Source organism: Marmota flaviventris, chromosome X (assembly GCF_047511675.1).
Source record: "Marmota flaviventris isolate mMarFla1 chromosome X, mMarFla1.hap1, whole genome shotgun sequence".
Lineage (NCBI taxonomy): Eukaryota > Metazoa > Chordata > Mammalia > Rodentia > Sciuridae > Marmota > Marmota flaviventris.
The window spans coordinates 107692963-107708280 of NC_092518.1; the positions used below are offsets into that span (position 1 = coordinate 107692963).

Consider the following 15318-nt stretch of genomic DNA (forward strand, 5'->3'; position numbering starts at 1 on the left):
TCTATCATTGTAAATAAATATATCTACTTTCCAGATACTTAGGAATATGCCTTGTCCATGAGACCCTACTAACTTACAATCACATTCTGCATGTTAAATGACAGATGGGAAGATACAGGAAAGGAAAACAAAACAAAGGGTAAAACAAATCTCTTTGTGTTTTACTTAAATGGTGTAAGTGATTTTATTACCATTTTCCCCATCAGACTTCCTTTCGTGGTCAGTGTCAGTCAAGGACAAAGCAGAGTTGGCCCGGCTGGACAAACAGGAGCTATGCTCTGATTTCATTCCTCTTATCCACATTCTCAGTGCATGATCAGGTGAGGCTGCACCTTCAGTCTCTGTGTCCACATCAGATCCCATCTCTAGCTGGTAGCCATGCCGAGAAACACTGTGCATGTCTGTCTGGTAGCCAGAGCACAAAGTGTGAGGGGTTTCACAGAATTCCATCTCTGAGAAGAAATAAAGTTCAGGGGGAAAGTTTAAAAGTATGGAGAAATATCCCATAAAACTCCACTTTTGGTGCTCACACTTCCCCTCCCCCATTGCTAATAATTATGGTTTTTGCAAAGTTAGAATTCTGGCCTTTTATTTATGGTAGCTAGGATTCTGTGCTTATTTTGCACTTCTGTAGCTTAAAATTATGCTCCTGTTGATTCTTACAAGTTCTGGAAAAAGCATGCCCAAAATAGCTTTATAGCTACAATTTTAGGTTGCACAAAAATGTAATGAAATAAGTGAGTGCAGACGAGTATAAAGTGTAGAAAGCTGTCCTTTAAAGATATTCCTCTTCTAGAAAGTAATGATCTATAGAGCACACCTATGCTTAAAATATTAAAGTTATTTACTTTTTTAAGTATTTCCCATACATTGGATTTAAGAACAAATAATTCAATGTGAAAACTCTGAGGGGAAAACATTAACTTCAAATATACTCGTCTAAAGTATTTTCCCTAAAACATGCCCATTTAATATCCTGAAATCAAAGTACCTAATATTATTCCCCATAGTCTCCAACAAAGTTTTTTTTTACTACTTATTATTTAATTTATTCTTTTACCAAATAAATACAAAATATTCAGTCATGTATTGCACTTTGGTGGTACTTTATGATTTTGATGTTTTCCTCCTTTCCCCCCAAATCTTAGAATTTAAAATGCTTATAATCTTAAAGATGATGTAACAAATCCTCCCTTCTAACAGTTGAGGAAAAAAATATTCCAAAATGTAGATGCTATTTGTACACAGACCACATCAGATGGCAACAGAGCCCATTTCCCCCCCTAAAATATCTGGGCATTATTTCTGTTAGATACCAATGAAGCTCCATCAACTTACTACATGAATATCAGGCATCCAGTCTTATAGTCAATTTTATATTCAATTATGGCAAGGTGTCAAAAAGGAGAAAAGATGCTTTAACAATCCCTAATAAGTTAATGAAAAATGACCACATGCCAAGACATATCATCTGAAATGTCCATGTACTACTTAGATAAGGTAATCCGGAGATGAAGTACACTATATAGGATTTTCTCAGACTGACATCAGAGACAGGGTATGTCATTTGGCCAGGAAGAAGCTTAACTGGGTGCATCTAATCCTTAGCACATATCAATAAAATGCAAACCGTAACATGAATTTAATTCTTTGAATACAGAAAGTGCTGAATCTTAGACCATATATTAAAGAAAAGAATATAGTATACAAATATATTTGTTATAATAACTATTTCTATGACACATAAATGGCCAAATAAGGGCTTAAAATTTTAATATTTTTAATAACCACTAGGTGCCCAGCACTGTGCTTTGTAAAACAAATATTATAGACAAATAAAGCTGTTATGACGTGTTAAAAATATCTGATTAAAAATTAACTCTTCAGGGTTATAAAACACTGCTGAGAGTGTTATGATTTCTGTGATGAATGTCTTTAAATGTAACTCTACTTTTCTATAAAAACTTATCTAAATTCCAAAGGAATGATGTTTAAAAAAATACACATGGTTTTCACTTATCAAACATAAAACCTTATCAAACTATGTTTCTCCTTGCCATAAGGCTAAAAGTAAAAATCCATTTTGCCCAATATAAATCTTAGGGATTTAGAATTTGGGGATGGGTTAATATTCATGCCTCTTAATTTCACAATGTCTCATTATTCAATCCTACTCTGCAGTTGTTGCCACAGCAACCTGGTAATGAACCTGTCAGCTTGAAGCTGTAAGAAATGAATTTTATATAGGTTTGTAGTCACAACTTCCTTCATTAACCTACACCAGTGGTTCTCAAACTCAGCTGCTGCAGACTCACCTAGAAGGCTTGTTAAGAGATTGCTATGCCCCACCCCACCCTGCCCCCTAGTTTCTGCTTGTTCCATTGAGGCGTGGAGGAGGGCCGCTAATTTGCATTTCAAATGAGTCTCCAGGTGACGCCCAAGCTGCTGATGCAAAGACCCCACTTTGAAAAGTAGGGCCCTGGAAATTTCTCTGAAGTCAATGGGAGCCAGGAAAAGGGGAGTAGTGATGGTAAAACCTCATCATGGATTACCACAAATTTTGCCCCACCAGTTCTAATTCTACTTGAAGATGTGAGGCGGAAAGTATTTGCTCCAAATTTCTGTGAAGGGCCTCTATATAAGTCCCATGAATTCAGGATGCTAATTAGCATCTTCCAAAAGCACATACACTTCCAAAAGCACATACTCACATTTAGTTTCACTGAGACAGAGGCATATGAGATGTGACTTTCCAAAGATTTTGATATGAACATCTGAGTCATGACATTTGTTGGAAAAGGATGAGCAAATAAAAATAAATGCATGGTCATTTGTCTTTCCAGATTAATGAAACACCAGATAAGTTTTTTTTTTTTTAAAGGAGCACTGACAGACATAAGCAGATGCCTTTTTTGTTAAAGATATTTTTTTCCCATTCAAAAGGAAATTTGAACATGGATTCTTTGTTCCCATTTAAAGAATGTTATGTAAAATGATTAAAAATTGCATAAGATAAACAACTTATTTTCTGTTGGAATTGCATCCTGTTATGAAAACAAAGATTAAGTCATAAATTCTCTAATTAATGTAGTCAGAGAAATGTGCACTACCTTGTCAGTCTGTAATTAGAAAAGTAACATTCCAAGTATGCTCTCACTTGCTCTTAAAAAAAAAAAAAAACTGGTAAAGAGAAAAGGGAAACCTTTCACTTATTTATAGTAAATGATATTCATTGAACTGCCTCATTTCCCTTTCTTGAAATCAATGTCACCCTTGTAAAATATTTCCTTAAATACACAAAGTCTTGTTGTTGCTTAAAATTCCCATAGGATGCATTATCTATAAAGCACTTACACCCTAAGTGGTTGGTTTTTAGCCTTGCACATATAACCTTGTTACCTAAAATACTGTATATTCTCTAGAGAAGTTAAAGTTCAACTGGATTTATTATAGATCTATTCTTACCAAAAAGGCTATACACAAGAGAAATGTAAGTACAATCTTAGAATATCCACAGTTTAAAAAGATAGAACGGTACCATGAGAAATCACCATTCAAGAATAAATAGGTATAGACGTGGCCAAGTTAATGATGCATTTGCAGTCTCACAAACATGTATATAATTTTTATTCTGAAGAAAACCTATTTTCAGTTTTTGGGGAGATGAAATCTAAGTGTATTAATAAAAGGTAGAAATCCAACTTTTTTAAATGGGCAAAAGGTTTGAAGAAACACTTTATAACAAAAGATACAGGAATAGACAATAAACAAATGAAAAGATGCTTAACATCATTAGTTACAAGAAAATGCATACTAAAACCACAATGAGATACAACTACACACCTATTAGGAAAAAAAAGTTTCTACTGGAAAAAATGTTTCATCACATCAATTGTTGACAAGGATATGAAGCAACAAGAATTCTCATACATTGTAAGTGCTGGGAAAACAGTTTGGCAGTTTCCTAAAAAGTTAAAGGTACACTTATTAGGAAGGCAATTGTACCCATGGACATTTTTGCAAAGAAATTAAAATTTGTGTAAACACAAAAATCTGTACAAGGTTGTTCATAGCAGCTTTATTCTTCACAGCTAGAAAGTAGAAATTACCCAAGTGTCTATGAATAGGTGAATAGAAATCAATGCTGTTATATTTACACAATGAAATATTAGTCATTCCTCAAAAAGAATCAATTGTTGATGCACAACATCATGGATGGACTTCAAAATAATTATTCTGACTGAAAGAAGACAAGGAGTCTATTACAATGTTTCCATTTATGTAAAATTCTAGAAAACACAAACAAATATATGGGGACTGGTTCCCAAGGGAAGAGAGTGGACAGAGACATTAATAACAAAGGGATAACAAATCAGAACAAAAAAATCAATTAATTTTTTAAAAACAACAAAGGGACATGAGAAAATTTGGGGGGTGATCTAAATGTCTGTTATCTGGACTGTGACAATAATTTGACAGTTATATATTTGCCAAAATTTATCATATTTAATTTTTAAGAAAATTCTGGCACTGAGGGTTAAACCCAAAGGCTCTTTTTTTTTTTTTTTTTTTTTTTTTTAATTTTGAGACAGTCTCTAAATTTCCCTGACTGGCCTTGAACTTGCAATCCTCCTGCCTCAATCTCTTGAGTCACTGTGATTACAGGCATGCACTGCCACTCCTGGTTCACAGTGCACACTTTAAACAAGTTTAGTTTTTCATTTACACTTCTCTAAAGCTATTTTTTTACTGAACTGTACATCACCAATCTTTAAAACACTGAGGATATTTTGAATTAGTCAATTTTCACAGGTGGAACCAAGAGTCTCAGAGCTGGAAGGAGGTTCTTCTCTTTCCCTCCTAGTAAAAGAACAAAAAGACAGTCAAAATGTTATCTTTCTCACATCTAAGCAAAGAGGAAATCAAAACTAACTGATGCATGATTTCTCAGTGATTGTCTAGGGAACACTTTGGTCCTAGGAACACTACCAGTTGGAAGCCAAATTTAGGAGGGAATTAACATTGAAACTGATCCAGCAGGGAGGGGAACATCCTGTAGCTGGGGATGATGAGACTAACTTAAATGGTTCTGATACATAGGATCACCTTAGGCCTTGTATTAATGTTAATAAAATTAATATATTAATTGCTGTGAAATGCTGAATAAAATACACTAGCACATTTTCTCTATGAATCTAAAGGTTGATCATCAGGTGTTCAGCCTGAAGAAGCCATTTATCAAAAGTTGAATGGGAGCATGAGAAAAATGGAGGGACTTTGATTGGGCAAACGATAGGGAGGGTAGGGAGGGTGCATGGGGGCAGGAAAGATGGTGGAATGAGATGGGCATGATTGCCCTAAGTACATGCACACGTGGAGTGATGCTATATCATGTACAACCTGAGAAATGAAAAGTTGTGCTGCAATTGTGTACAATAAATAAAAATGCATTCTGCTGCCATATATACCTAATTACAATAAATAATAAATTTAAAAAAGAAAAAGTTGAATGGGAAAGCATTTTTCTAGAAATGCCATTTATGGGTTTCTGATAAGATCAAGATTGTCTTTTTTCTTAAAATCCTCTAAAAAGGGAGGTTTAAGGTATAAACTTCCAGATTAATAACTTGAGGTCAAGAAGCATGATTAATCTTGGCCATGGCCAGAAAAATCAGGGATACAACTTTTAAAGGGTTTAGACTATTTTTAAAATAAGGAAGGAAAGATAAAACTATCAGTTTTAATTACTATGACTCATAACAACCCTATGGATAATATGCAAAAGCAAGTTTTATTAATTACTCATGTAGTTTTTGGATAAGTCATTTAAGAGGTCTTGTTTCTTCATTTATACAATCTATAGGTCCATGTAGAAATAAATCTCTAGGTAACTGCTTGGTTCTAAAATTCTGTAGTTATAACCTGAGCTTGTTATGGCAAAATGTGGAATGGTCAATATTTCAATCGGAAAAGTATTAGTGATTTTGTGAATCAAGTTGCTATTCATACTTCTCTTGTGAAAGATAATCACCCATATTAGTTAACATGATCTTTTGTCATGATTACAAGCATTGCTACATTAAAGTATTGATGCAGTCTAAGTAAACACTGTGAATTACAAGATTATTGCTAAATGAATATAAAATGTAAAAAAGCAACTGAGTAAATGGTTACTCATCAAACATAAATTCATCAGTTTACAGACATGGCTACTATAAGCAGTAGTACTCTACTGCTTTGGCCTAAAGGATAAAAATTCACACAATTAAAATATTGGCCCCTTAATAATTCATTACTGGTTCCAGGGGAAAACAGGATGTATCATTACAGTCTTAAGCAAGAAACAGAAACAAACAAACAACACTAGACAGAAGACAAACAATTTTCACTACTGGGTACCATTTTGTATGTTTCAGTTTGGGGGCTTTGAAAAGAAAATAATATCAAGTTGTCAAATGAATTGATTTTTGTAAGCTTACTTAAAGGTTTGCTGAACACCCACTCAATTTCAAATCAAGAAAACAAAATCATCTTCTTTGATTTTTCTTATGTCTTAAAAAATTAGTTCAATTTAATTTCTTCTTCTCTTCATGAAAAAGCTTCATCAAATGTACAGTACTATACTAGGCAGTAAACAGTGATTTAACAGGACTGAGTAATAAAGGCACATCACACAAACCTGCCCTTTATTTTTCTGCTTAGGGCTCATCAGCCTTTTCTGGGGCACAGCAATGAGAGATAGAGTGCTCCTAATGTGCAGGACTGGGGCCTGTGATTATCAGAAGACTTAAATAAAATAACTAAGCCTTCTGAAGTCTAATCTTCCCCTCACAGTTCCAAATACACCCATTATCTCGACACTCAGGACCTACCAATTATGCCTTATTTAATTTTCAAGATTTCTCCATCTGTCAGTATACTGAAAAGCATGGCAACAAATCTAGGCAGAGTTAAAAGCCTGGAGTATAAACATTCATGCTTTGTGACGAACCAATATTGGCTAACTGGAGACATCCCAGAACATAGTTAAAAGACCATGTTAATGTCAAAAAGAATGTTCTCAGAAGTAAAGTGAATTGCAAATCAGTAAAAATGGCCCAAATGAGAGGACAAAGAATTGTAGCACAAAATCAAAAGAAGGGAGATGAGGTAGGAACCTGAAACAAATCAAAACAAACTTCAATCTTACTTAGAGAGAGAGATTAAAAATAACCTCTGCCAATCTAAGGAAGGAAATTTGATATGGTTATAAGGAATTGCTAACTATTTTCTTGAACTAATTTTAACCTTAGACTCCATTTAGAGCATATTCACATAAGATGGAAGAATTATTTTGAAGCTAACTCAAACAGTAGTTACCACTACAATGAAAAAGGTAGATGCCTCTTTACAATCTTTGTAACAAGAATCTGGAAAAATAATCAGGTACCAGAAGAGATGGTGGGAGGTCCTGGACAACAGAAATTTAGAGCAATGAGAACCTGCGCATGTTCCCTTTATTTCTACATTTCGAACAAGACAGGAACTTCCTGGACTAAATGAGAAATTTTCAGGGCTACTGAACACTGCAAATGCATGGTGCTCAATGGCCCTAAAAATTTCTCATTTCTTACTTGTGTTGGTCCAATTTTCTGGCTGTTCATAACACTTTGGAGCTTGAATCCTTATTGCCCACTGTGGTCTTCCAGGTATACTTGTCTATTTCCATTATGCTCACTAAGCATGTGAAGCTGTTTGCTCAATGTTTGTGTGTGTGTCTGAAATTTTAAACTACATTAATCTGCTGTGCAATTCCATCTAGAGGAGTGAGACCAATGAGCTAAAGAGTTAAATAACCATTAAAAATACTTGCGAATGCTTCACACACATACTCATAAAGGCAAACAATGTGACTTCTGTAACATCCTACATTTCCCTGTTAGCATTTATTTTGTGGTGAATGAGTAAAGATGCCAAGATAGAGCTGTGCACCAGAGTCGGTGTACATGAAGAACTACTCAATAAACTATATTCTGCTCTATCTGAGGATGCTTCTTACTACTTTTCAAAGATGCTCTATTTACTTTTGCCTCTGTATTTTTGAACATATAATGCCAAACAGCTAGAATATTTCCCTCTGATTTTTCAATAATCTAATGTTTAATATTCAGCCTAACTGTCTCACAGTTTTCTCTAACTTTTCTTCATCTCAATAATTTTACCATTCCTTACAGCATTTCTAATGCATAGTACATAATTTATGCCTGATTGCTTATTTCTTTTTTGCTTTACATTTGTATCATATACATTAGACCTCCAGCTCCTATAGTGTCTTTTCAATTTTTAACATCTTTCAATATCAAAAGCATTTTAAGTACTCTTAACACACACACACACACACACACACAGTAACTATGGTATGTTGGTCATGGTAATTTTCTTAACTCTAGTAATCACTTGACTATGTATATAAATATCAATATAAGAATATCAAAATATCATGTGTATACCTTAAATATATATAAGAAAAAAGAAAAAGTCAAATGCAAAGTATTGTATGATCTGTGAAGGACTACATAAATATAAGGTAGTATTGAGATCACCCTGGTTTCTAGAAAACTTCTAGACAAAGAGTCATCATTTAATACCAATGTTTGAAACTCAGTAGTGATATGAAACCACTCTTGAAAGGATTAACCTCTTGAATACATTCTACTACAAATGAGATAGTTTTGCTTAACAAAACAATGCCACTAGTGCAAATTGAAAATTGTTATTTTGGTAAATTAGCTATGCACTTCAAATAATAGATGCTCCCCACATTTGGCAAGAAGGGAAAGACAATAGCCTACTCAAAGCAGTTTATAGTAATATTAGACTAATGGAGAATAAGTTCCCTGCATAGACGTTTGACTAAAATAGTCTCACAAAGGAAGACTTTTCCATTGTCCTTTTGGGGTTAATGAGTTGGAAAATGACTCCCTACTAAAATTATTCAAAAATATACCCTAGAGTTTTAAGACTGGGGTGGGGGGACTTTACCGAAACCAGTCACAAAATTTTACTAAAAGACAATCTTTCAGCTGGTTTGAATAGAATTTTCTTTTATCCTTCTCTTCAATCAGTTTCATGCCATGTACAATATAATTACCATCTTGGTAAATTTGTAGAGTGTCCTGGAATGGTTATGTAGCACTCTTGAGAGCTTCTATTTTCAGGAACTAAGAGAAGGTTACTCAAAATATTTTTCAGAGATGGAAAGAAGAAACTCTCCAAGTGAGTAAAGGTTGAGGAAATGACTCCTTGGACACTCATCAGGAAGTGTTAAATTTGAATTATATTTACAGGAAAACATTAAATTATGGAGAAGACTTCCACTTTCAGGCAAGATAGGATGACAGAACCTAAACTCACTCTCCTGATCTGACAACACAAATCATACCAAGTCATTTTCAAACATCAGGCAATAGATAATGGAGAGTGAATCCTGAGCTGTGGGAAACAACTGAAGTAAGTCCTATGATTGCTCCAAGATATTCACTGCAAAGAATAAAGTGGGGCACAGAGGTGGACCTTCATGGTCCGAGTTGAGAAGATGGATATAGTAGTCGAGGAAAGTCAAGACACCTAGATTTTGCAGTACATAATACCTTGGTAGAGAGAACCATGTGGGAAAAGATCTTCACAAGTACCCCATAGTTATTCCCCTATATTCTGCATAGCACATACAGGGAAGAAAACAACCTGAGACTGGAGAAAGATCACCTGAAGGGAATAAAGAAAACAACTTCTAAATCTGAAATAGGGCTGGAAATAGACATAGTTCTCAATAGCCAGAAGATAAAACTTCAAAATTCATGGGCATTGAGTAGAATACATCGGTTATTCTACTCTCTCTACATATACACATACATACACACTATTATATATATATATATATATATATATATATATATATATATATATATATATATATATATAATATATATATACACACACGAATATATATATACATATATTGCATACTCATGTACATATATACATATATCTCTATATACATATATACACATGAGTATATATACACATATACATGCATGCATATGTGCACATGGATGTATACATAAAGTATATAATTGAGATTTGTCTAGCACGTGAATAAATTACTGGCAACAATTTTATCCTTTTGTGTCTTGCTGTTAAGCTTTACTAGGTGGGTTGAGAGCATCCTTGGCTATTGGGCTAATTAGACCTTCATGCCCTACACATCTATCATGTGATTTGTGATCTAGTCATTTCACCCCTTGATCTTTTTTTTTTTTTTTTTTTTTTTGGTACCAGGGATTAAAACCAGGAGCACTTAACCAGCCCTTTTTTTAGTTATTTTGAGATAACGTCTCACTAAGTTGCTTAGGGCCTCACTGAGTTGCTGAGGCTGGCTCTGGACTTGTGATCCTCCTGAATCAACCACCGAAGATGCTGGGATTACGGGTATGTGCCACTGTGCCTGACCCATGCTTCAATCTTTACTAAAGAGAAATGCAGTCATGTGCCCAAAGAGAGATCTGTGTATGAATGCTCATGGAAGCTTTATTTGTAAGAGCCAAAAGTTATAAACAACTCAAAAGGCCATTACAAGTGAAGGAATGTACACTCCAGTACATCCATACAATGAAATACCCTGAAGACAAAAAGGAAAGAACTATTAATATATATGCCCACTTGTATAAATATCATAATAATCATGCTGAGTTAAAGAAGTTACACACAATGTCTACATGCTGTAGGCTTTCATTTAGGTAAAACACTAGAAAATGCAAAATAATTTATGGTGACAGAAAACAGATCAGTAGTTGCTTTGGGGTGGGTAGGTGGGGGTGGAGGGTAGAAAGGCAGTACAAAAGGACTAAATGTTTGTGGATAATAAAAGGTTCACTATGATTGCAGTGATGTTTACATGGGTATACACATATATCAAATTTACCAAATTGCACACTCCTAAATATGTGAAGTTCATTGTATGTTGATTATATTTCAACAAAGACATCTTTAGAATATACAGGGGGAAGAAAAGAATGTTTCCTGCATACTTAATTAAAAATTCCCAGTAGAACATTTGGAGTAATGAAACAAAGCAGCAAACTTGATAAAACAAAAACATCAATATGTGTTCACAAGCTGCCATGAATAAGAGAAATAATAGACATCTCTTGATTTTTCTGCCATTTTGCCTTTGCTCCAGTGGAATCAGAAGGGCTTAAATTGTGTACATTGAAATCTTTTTTTTGTAATATTTATTTTTTAGTTGTAACTGGACACAATATCTTTATTTTATTTATTTATTTTTATGTGGTGCTGAGGATCGAACCCAGGGTCTCACACATGCTAGGCAATCACTCTACCACTGAGCCACAATCCCAGCCCCTACACTGAAATCTGGAATGCTTAGATTGTTATAGACCACCAAATTAAGTTTGATCCTAACCATGGCAGGAAGGACTTGTGGACCACTCTGGGCTCAGTGATAAAGTACAGTAGCAGATTAAGTGGACTCAATAATATTGGTAACACATTTGCCATTTCCACCTTAACATGCTAGATGCTTTTGTTCTGTTCCATAGGGGCAGATTTTGCCCATAATCCTGGCTATTTGTTCCAGTCAACTCTATGCTATGTTCCAAAGAAGATTAGAGGAGAGGATATGGTTAACTTAATGCAAATGCAGCCCTACTATCTAAACAATCCTTTAAATTAAACAAAATCCTCTTGTTTATGGAAGTTAATAATGTTTCCTTTGTTTACCATTAATTTCTACAAGAGCTTTTTAGTAGCATAGTATGTATACACATTGCCAAAGACAGAATGTGCTAAATGTACACTTGCCATGTGATTGAACTACTGCACCCTTCAATATTTACTGAAGAGAAATGAAATTATATGGAAAAACTGGCATAATAGTCAAATGCTCTTGTCATCAGGGTCAATCTTGACCTATTCTGAAGTGTAGTTGATCTGAATTGATACAATTATTTTTGATAGTTGTGTTTATACTACAGTCCTATCACTATAAACTTCTATTTAGAATGAAAGGGAATTCTCCATTAGCTGTGAAAAATGGGAAACCAATCTACCTCAGTTACCAGGAAACTTACTTATAAATGAATAAACATAAGGTTTTAAACTTAACCACTGGGGCCAGTAGTTCTGATTTCAAAGTACACATTCCACAGTCCTGGGGTACAAGTGAATGGAGGTCAAGTTGCCAAGGAACATGCAGTTTTAGATATTTAAAATGGAAGAAAGTAAATCCAAATGTGAATTTAACATCTTCTATGTACCAAGCTCTGAAGCATACATTATTTCATTTAATCCTCACAGCATGCCTTCTGAGAAAAGTTATTATTATTCCTATTTTTCAAATAAAGCAACTGAGGCTCAAAGAGAGATTAAGTAAATTGTCCAAGGACACATAGATACCAAGTGGCAAAGCTAACTCAGAACAATTTTAACACTGAGTCCTAATCACTTCATACAGCATCTGAAGTTATAAGTAGCATATTCAAATTCACAGCCCAGTTCTCATTTGCGCAATGTGCATTAGCTGATGCTAGAACTTCCTGTTTCTCCCCTCCCAAGTTTCATTCAGTTTGCTGCTGTTTCCATCTGGATTTTCACAGCCAGTCGCCAAAATACTTTAAGGGATATGGCAGCCAGGAGACAATGGGCATTTCCTCTGTCACTGACATTATGAAAAGAGACCTTTACACTATGCATATATTAGCTCATTGTTCTTATGTGATTTTAATATATTTTATACCTTCTTTTGAAATACATTCCACTTTGTCCTAATTCTTATGGAATCACTTCACCATCTTCATGTCACTTTGACTTATTGAAAACAACAATGATATTTCAGAGCATATTCTGTACTTACAGACAACACAAACAACATCTGTGTCTGCAGGCAGTCAAATAAAAGAAAACGTTGGCCTCTCCTGTGTTTAGCTTCCTAGCACAGAGCAGCTGCCTTGAGGAGAGTTTTGAAATTATTTAACAACATTAACAAAGATAAGAAGAATATTATTCACTGGGAAATGTGTGTTGGGTATTACTTCAGCACATTATCATCCAGCCAGAGGAGACAGTCAGATCAAACTTTGGGAGCATCTCTTGTCTACAAGGTAGCATTATAATCACAGGCTAAGTAGATTGAGCCTAAATCTGTGATTTACATTAGGAGTTTTGCATGTATCACGGCACTCAGAGAAAGGCTCTGAGTTGAAAATATTCTCCGGTTTCTCATTAAATGTTTAGAAACATTTTTCTTTATTTTAAATTTATTAAGGAAGTATGAAATTGGCTAAAGGCATGCTTCTCTTTAGCTCACATACTACCATATAGTGCTAACACTGCAGGCAATTTCTGCAAAATGCATTTTCTAAAATCTCTTACAGCTGGAAAGCAAATACAAACAGCAACAATAACATTAGCACTTTTGAATTGGAAACTTATGCAGCCCAAATCCTTATTAACATTGCCCTAAACATTTAACCTGCACAATCAAATTAACATGTCTGGCACTTTAAAAAATGGACAATCTATATACATGAATGCTTGTTCATTTTACAGATTCTGGAAAGATGTTCAGGTCAAACAGTCTATGAAGATTGCCCAAGGATGTTAATGATATACAGGACAGATGTAATATGAGTTTACACTAGGACTGGATGGTTGACTCCATTTGGTCTCCAGATCATCACCTTGGGGCAAAAACTCACAAACAGCCAAACATTGACTTGATAATTCACAAAATACCTGCCTGGATGAATTTTCACTTTCAATAGTTATTTGGCTCTGCCGATGATTCCAAGTTTTGTGCTAGGCATGATTCTTTTTTTTTTTTTAAAGAAACTTTTTAGCAGAATAAAATAGACACTAGTATGGCCCTATGTATAAACGTGGCTGAATAACCAATGTGATCCTACAATCTGTACACGTGGAAAAATAAGATTACGTACCCCATTTGAATCAAATGTATGATATGTCAAGATCATTGTAATGTTTTGAGCAACTAATAAAAAAATTTAAAAAATCTTTTTATTATGTAAAAATTTAAACAAGGCAAAATAAAATGCTAAAATCCAAGATAATCATCACCAAGCTTCAACAATTAGAAATTAAAATCTTCTTTAAACTATATCATCTACCTCTCATATCCCCAGTTTCTTATAGCAGATCATTTCATTATTGTATACATACTTGAATACATTACTCTGAAAGATGAGACTTTTTATTTTCCTTAAACAGAATCAAAGTACCATTGCACATTTTAAAAATTAACATTAATTCCTTAACATACTCCATTATTCAGTCACTCTTAAATTTACAAATTGATAAAGGATTTTATTTTATTTTTTTAAGAATTTTTTTTTCACAATATCTTTATTCTATTTATTTTTTATTTTTTATGTGGTGCTGAGGATCAAACCCAGGGACTCACAAGTGCTAGGCAAGTGCTCTACCACTGAGCTACAGCCCGATAAAGGATTTTAAATGCTCATGTTTAAGTTGTTCAAAATGGTAAATGAAGAAGTAACTTCTGACTTATAAAAAAATCATGAAGTTAAAAAAAATTATGAGCTTTAAAAGGTAAACCCCCAAACAGATAAATATTATAGATTCAAAATTCTTAGAATAAAAGAGCTAAGACAAATCCTAACCTGACAGCAGTAAGGGGAAAATTAGTGAACCAGGTTTAGTACAGAAGTCTGAGCCAAGGCATGATTATAAGGGGGATCTGTTCCTTTTGTGCGTCTACTGCTCATTGCTCTTGCCCCATACCCAACATTCATTACTTGCATGGCATCTCCATTTATTTTTTTTCTCTATTTCATTTTAAAATATTTCATGGATACCTAAGATCACAACACTGTTAACAAATCTGATCAATCTAACCTAGATTTATTTATTTTTCTTCCCAAACTCATGCCAAGTTATATAATTTTAATAGAGCACCTCAATCCTTAGTTTTCATTCCCTCAGTTCATAAATTATTCAATAAGCACTTATTGAGCACCTACTGTGTGATGTGATACGATGTGATCCAGGCAGATTAGAAAGAAGGAAAAAATATCCCCTGCAACAGAGAAGCTGGCAGTCCAGTGCAGATGTGAAAATGATGACAATCTAAGGAAATAAGCACCATGAGAGACCTATGCAGAGAGGGCTATGGAGTCCAAGGGATGTGAGGAATTCACTCTGTTTGAAGACTGAGACAGGTTCCAGAGAACAGGTGATATTTTGAAATACATCTTAAAGGACGAATAGTTAAATAGGGGTTAA

General features: G+C 34.3%; 1 protein-coding gene across 3 annotated transcripts in view; it reads right to left on the bottom strand.

Annotated features, from left to right (window-relative positions):
• Tenm1 (teneurin transmembrane protein 1) overlaps positions 1-15318 on the bottom strand; it is a 556402-nt gene that overhangs the window by 479086 nt on the left and 61998 nt on the right. For all 3 annotated transcript variants that reach the window (XM_027931186.3, XM_027931196.3, XM_027931177.3), the window contains exon 2: positions 192-452. In XM_027931186.3, the coding sequence (XP_027786987.1) occupies positions 192-452 (261 nt within the window). The remainder of the gene's footprint in view (positions 1-191; positions 453-15318) is intronic.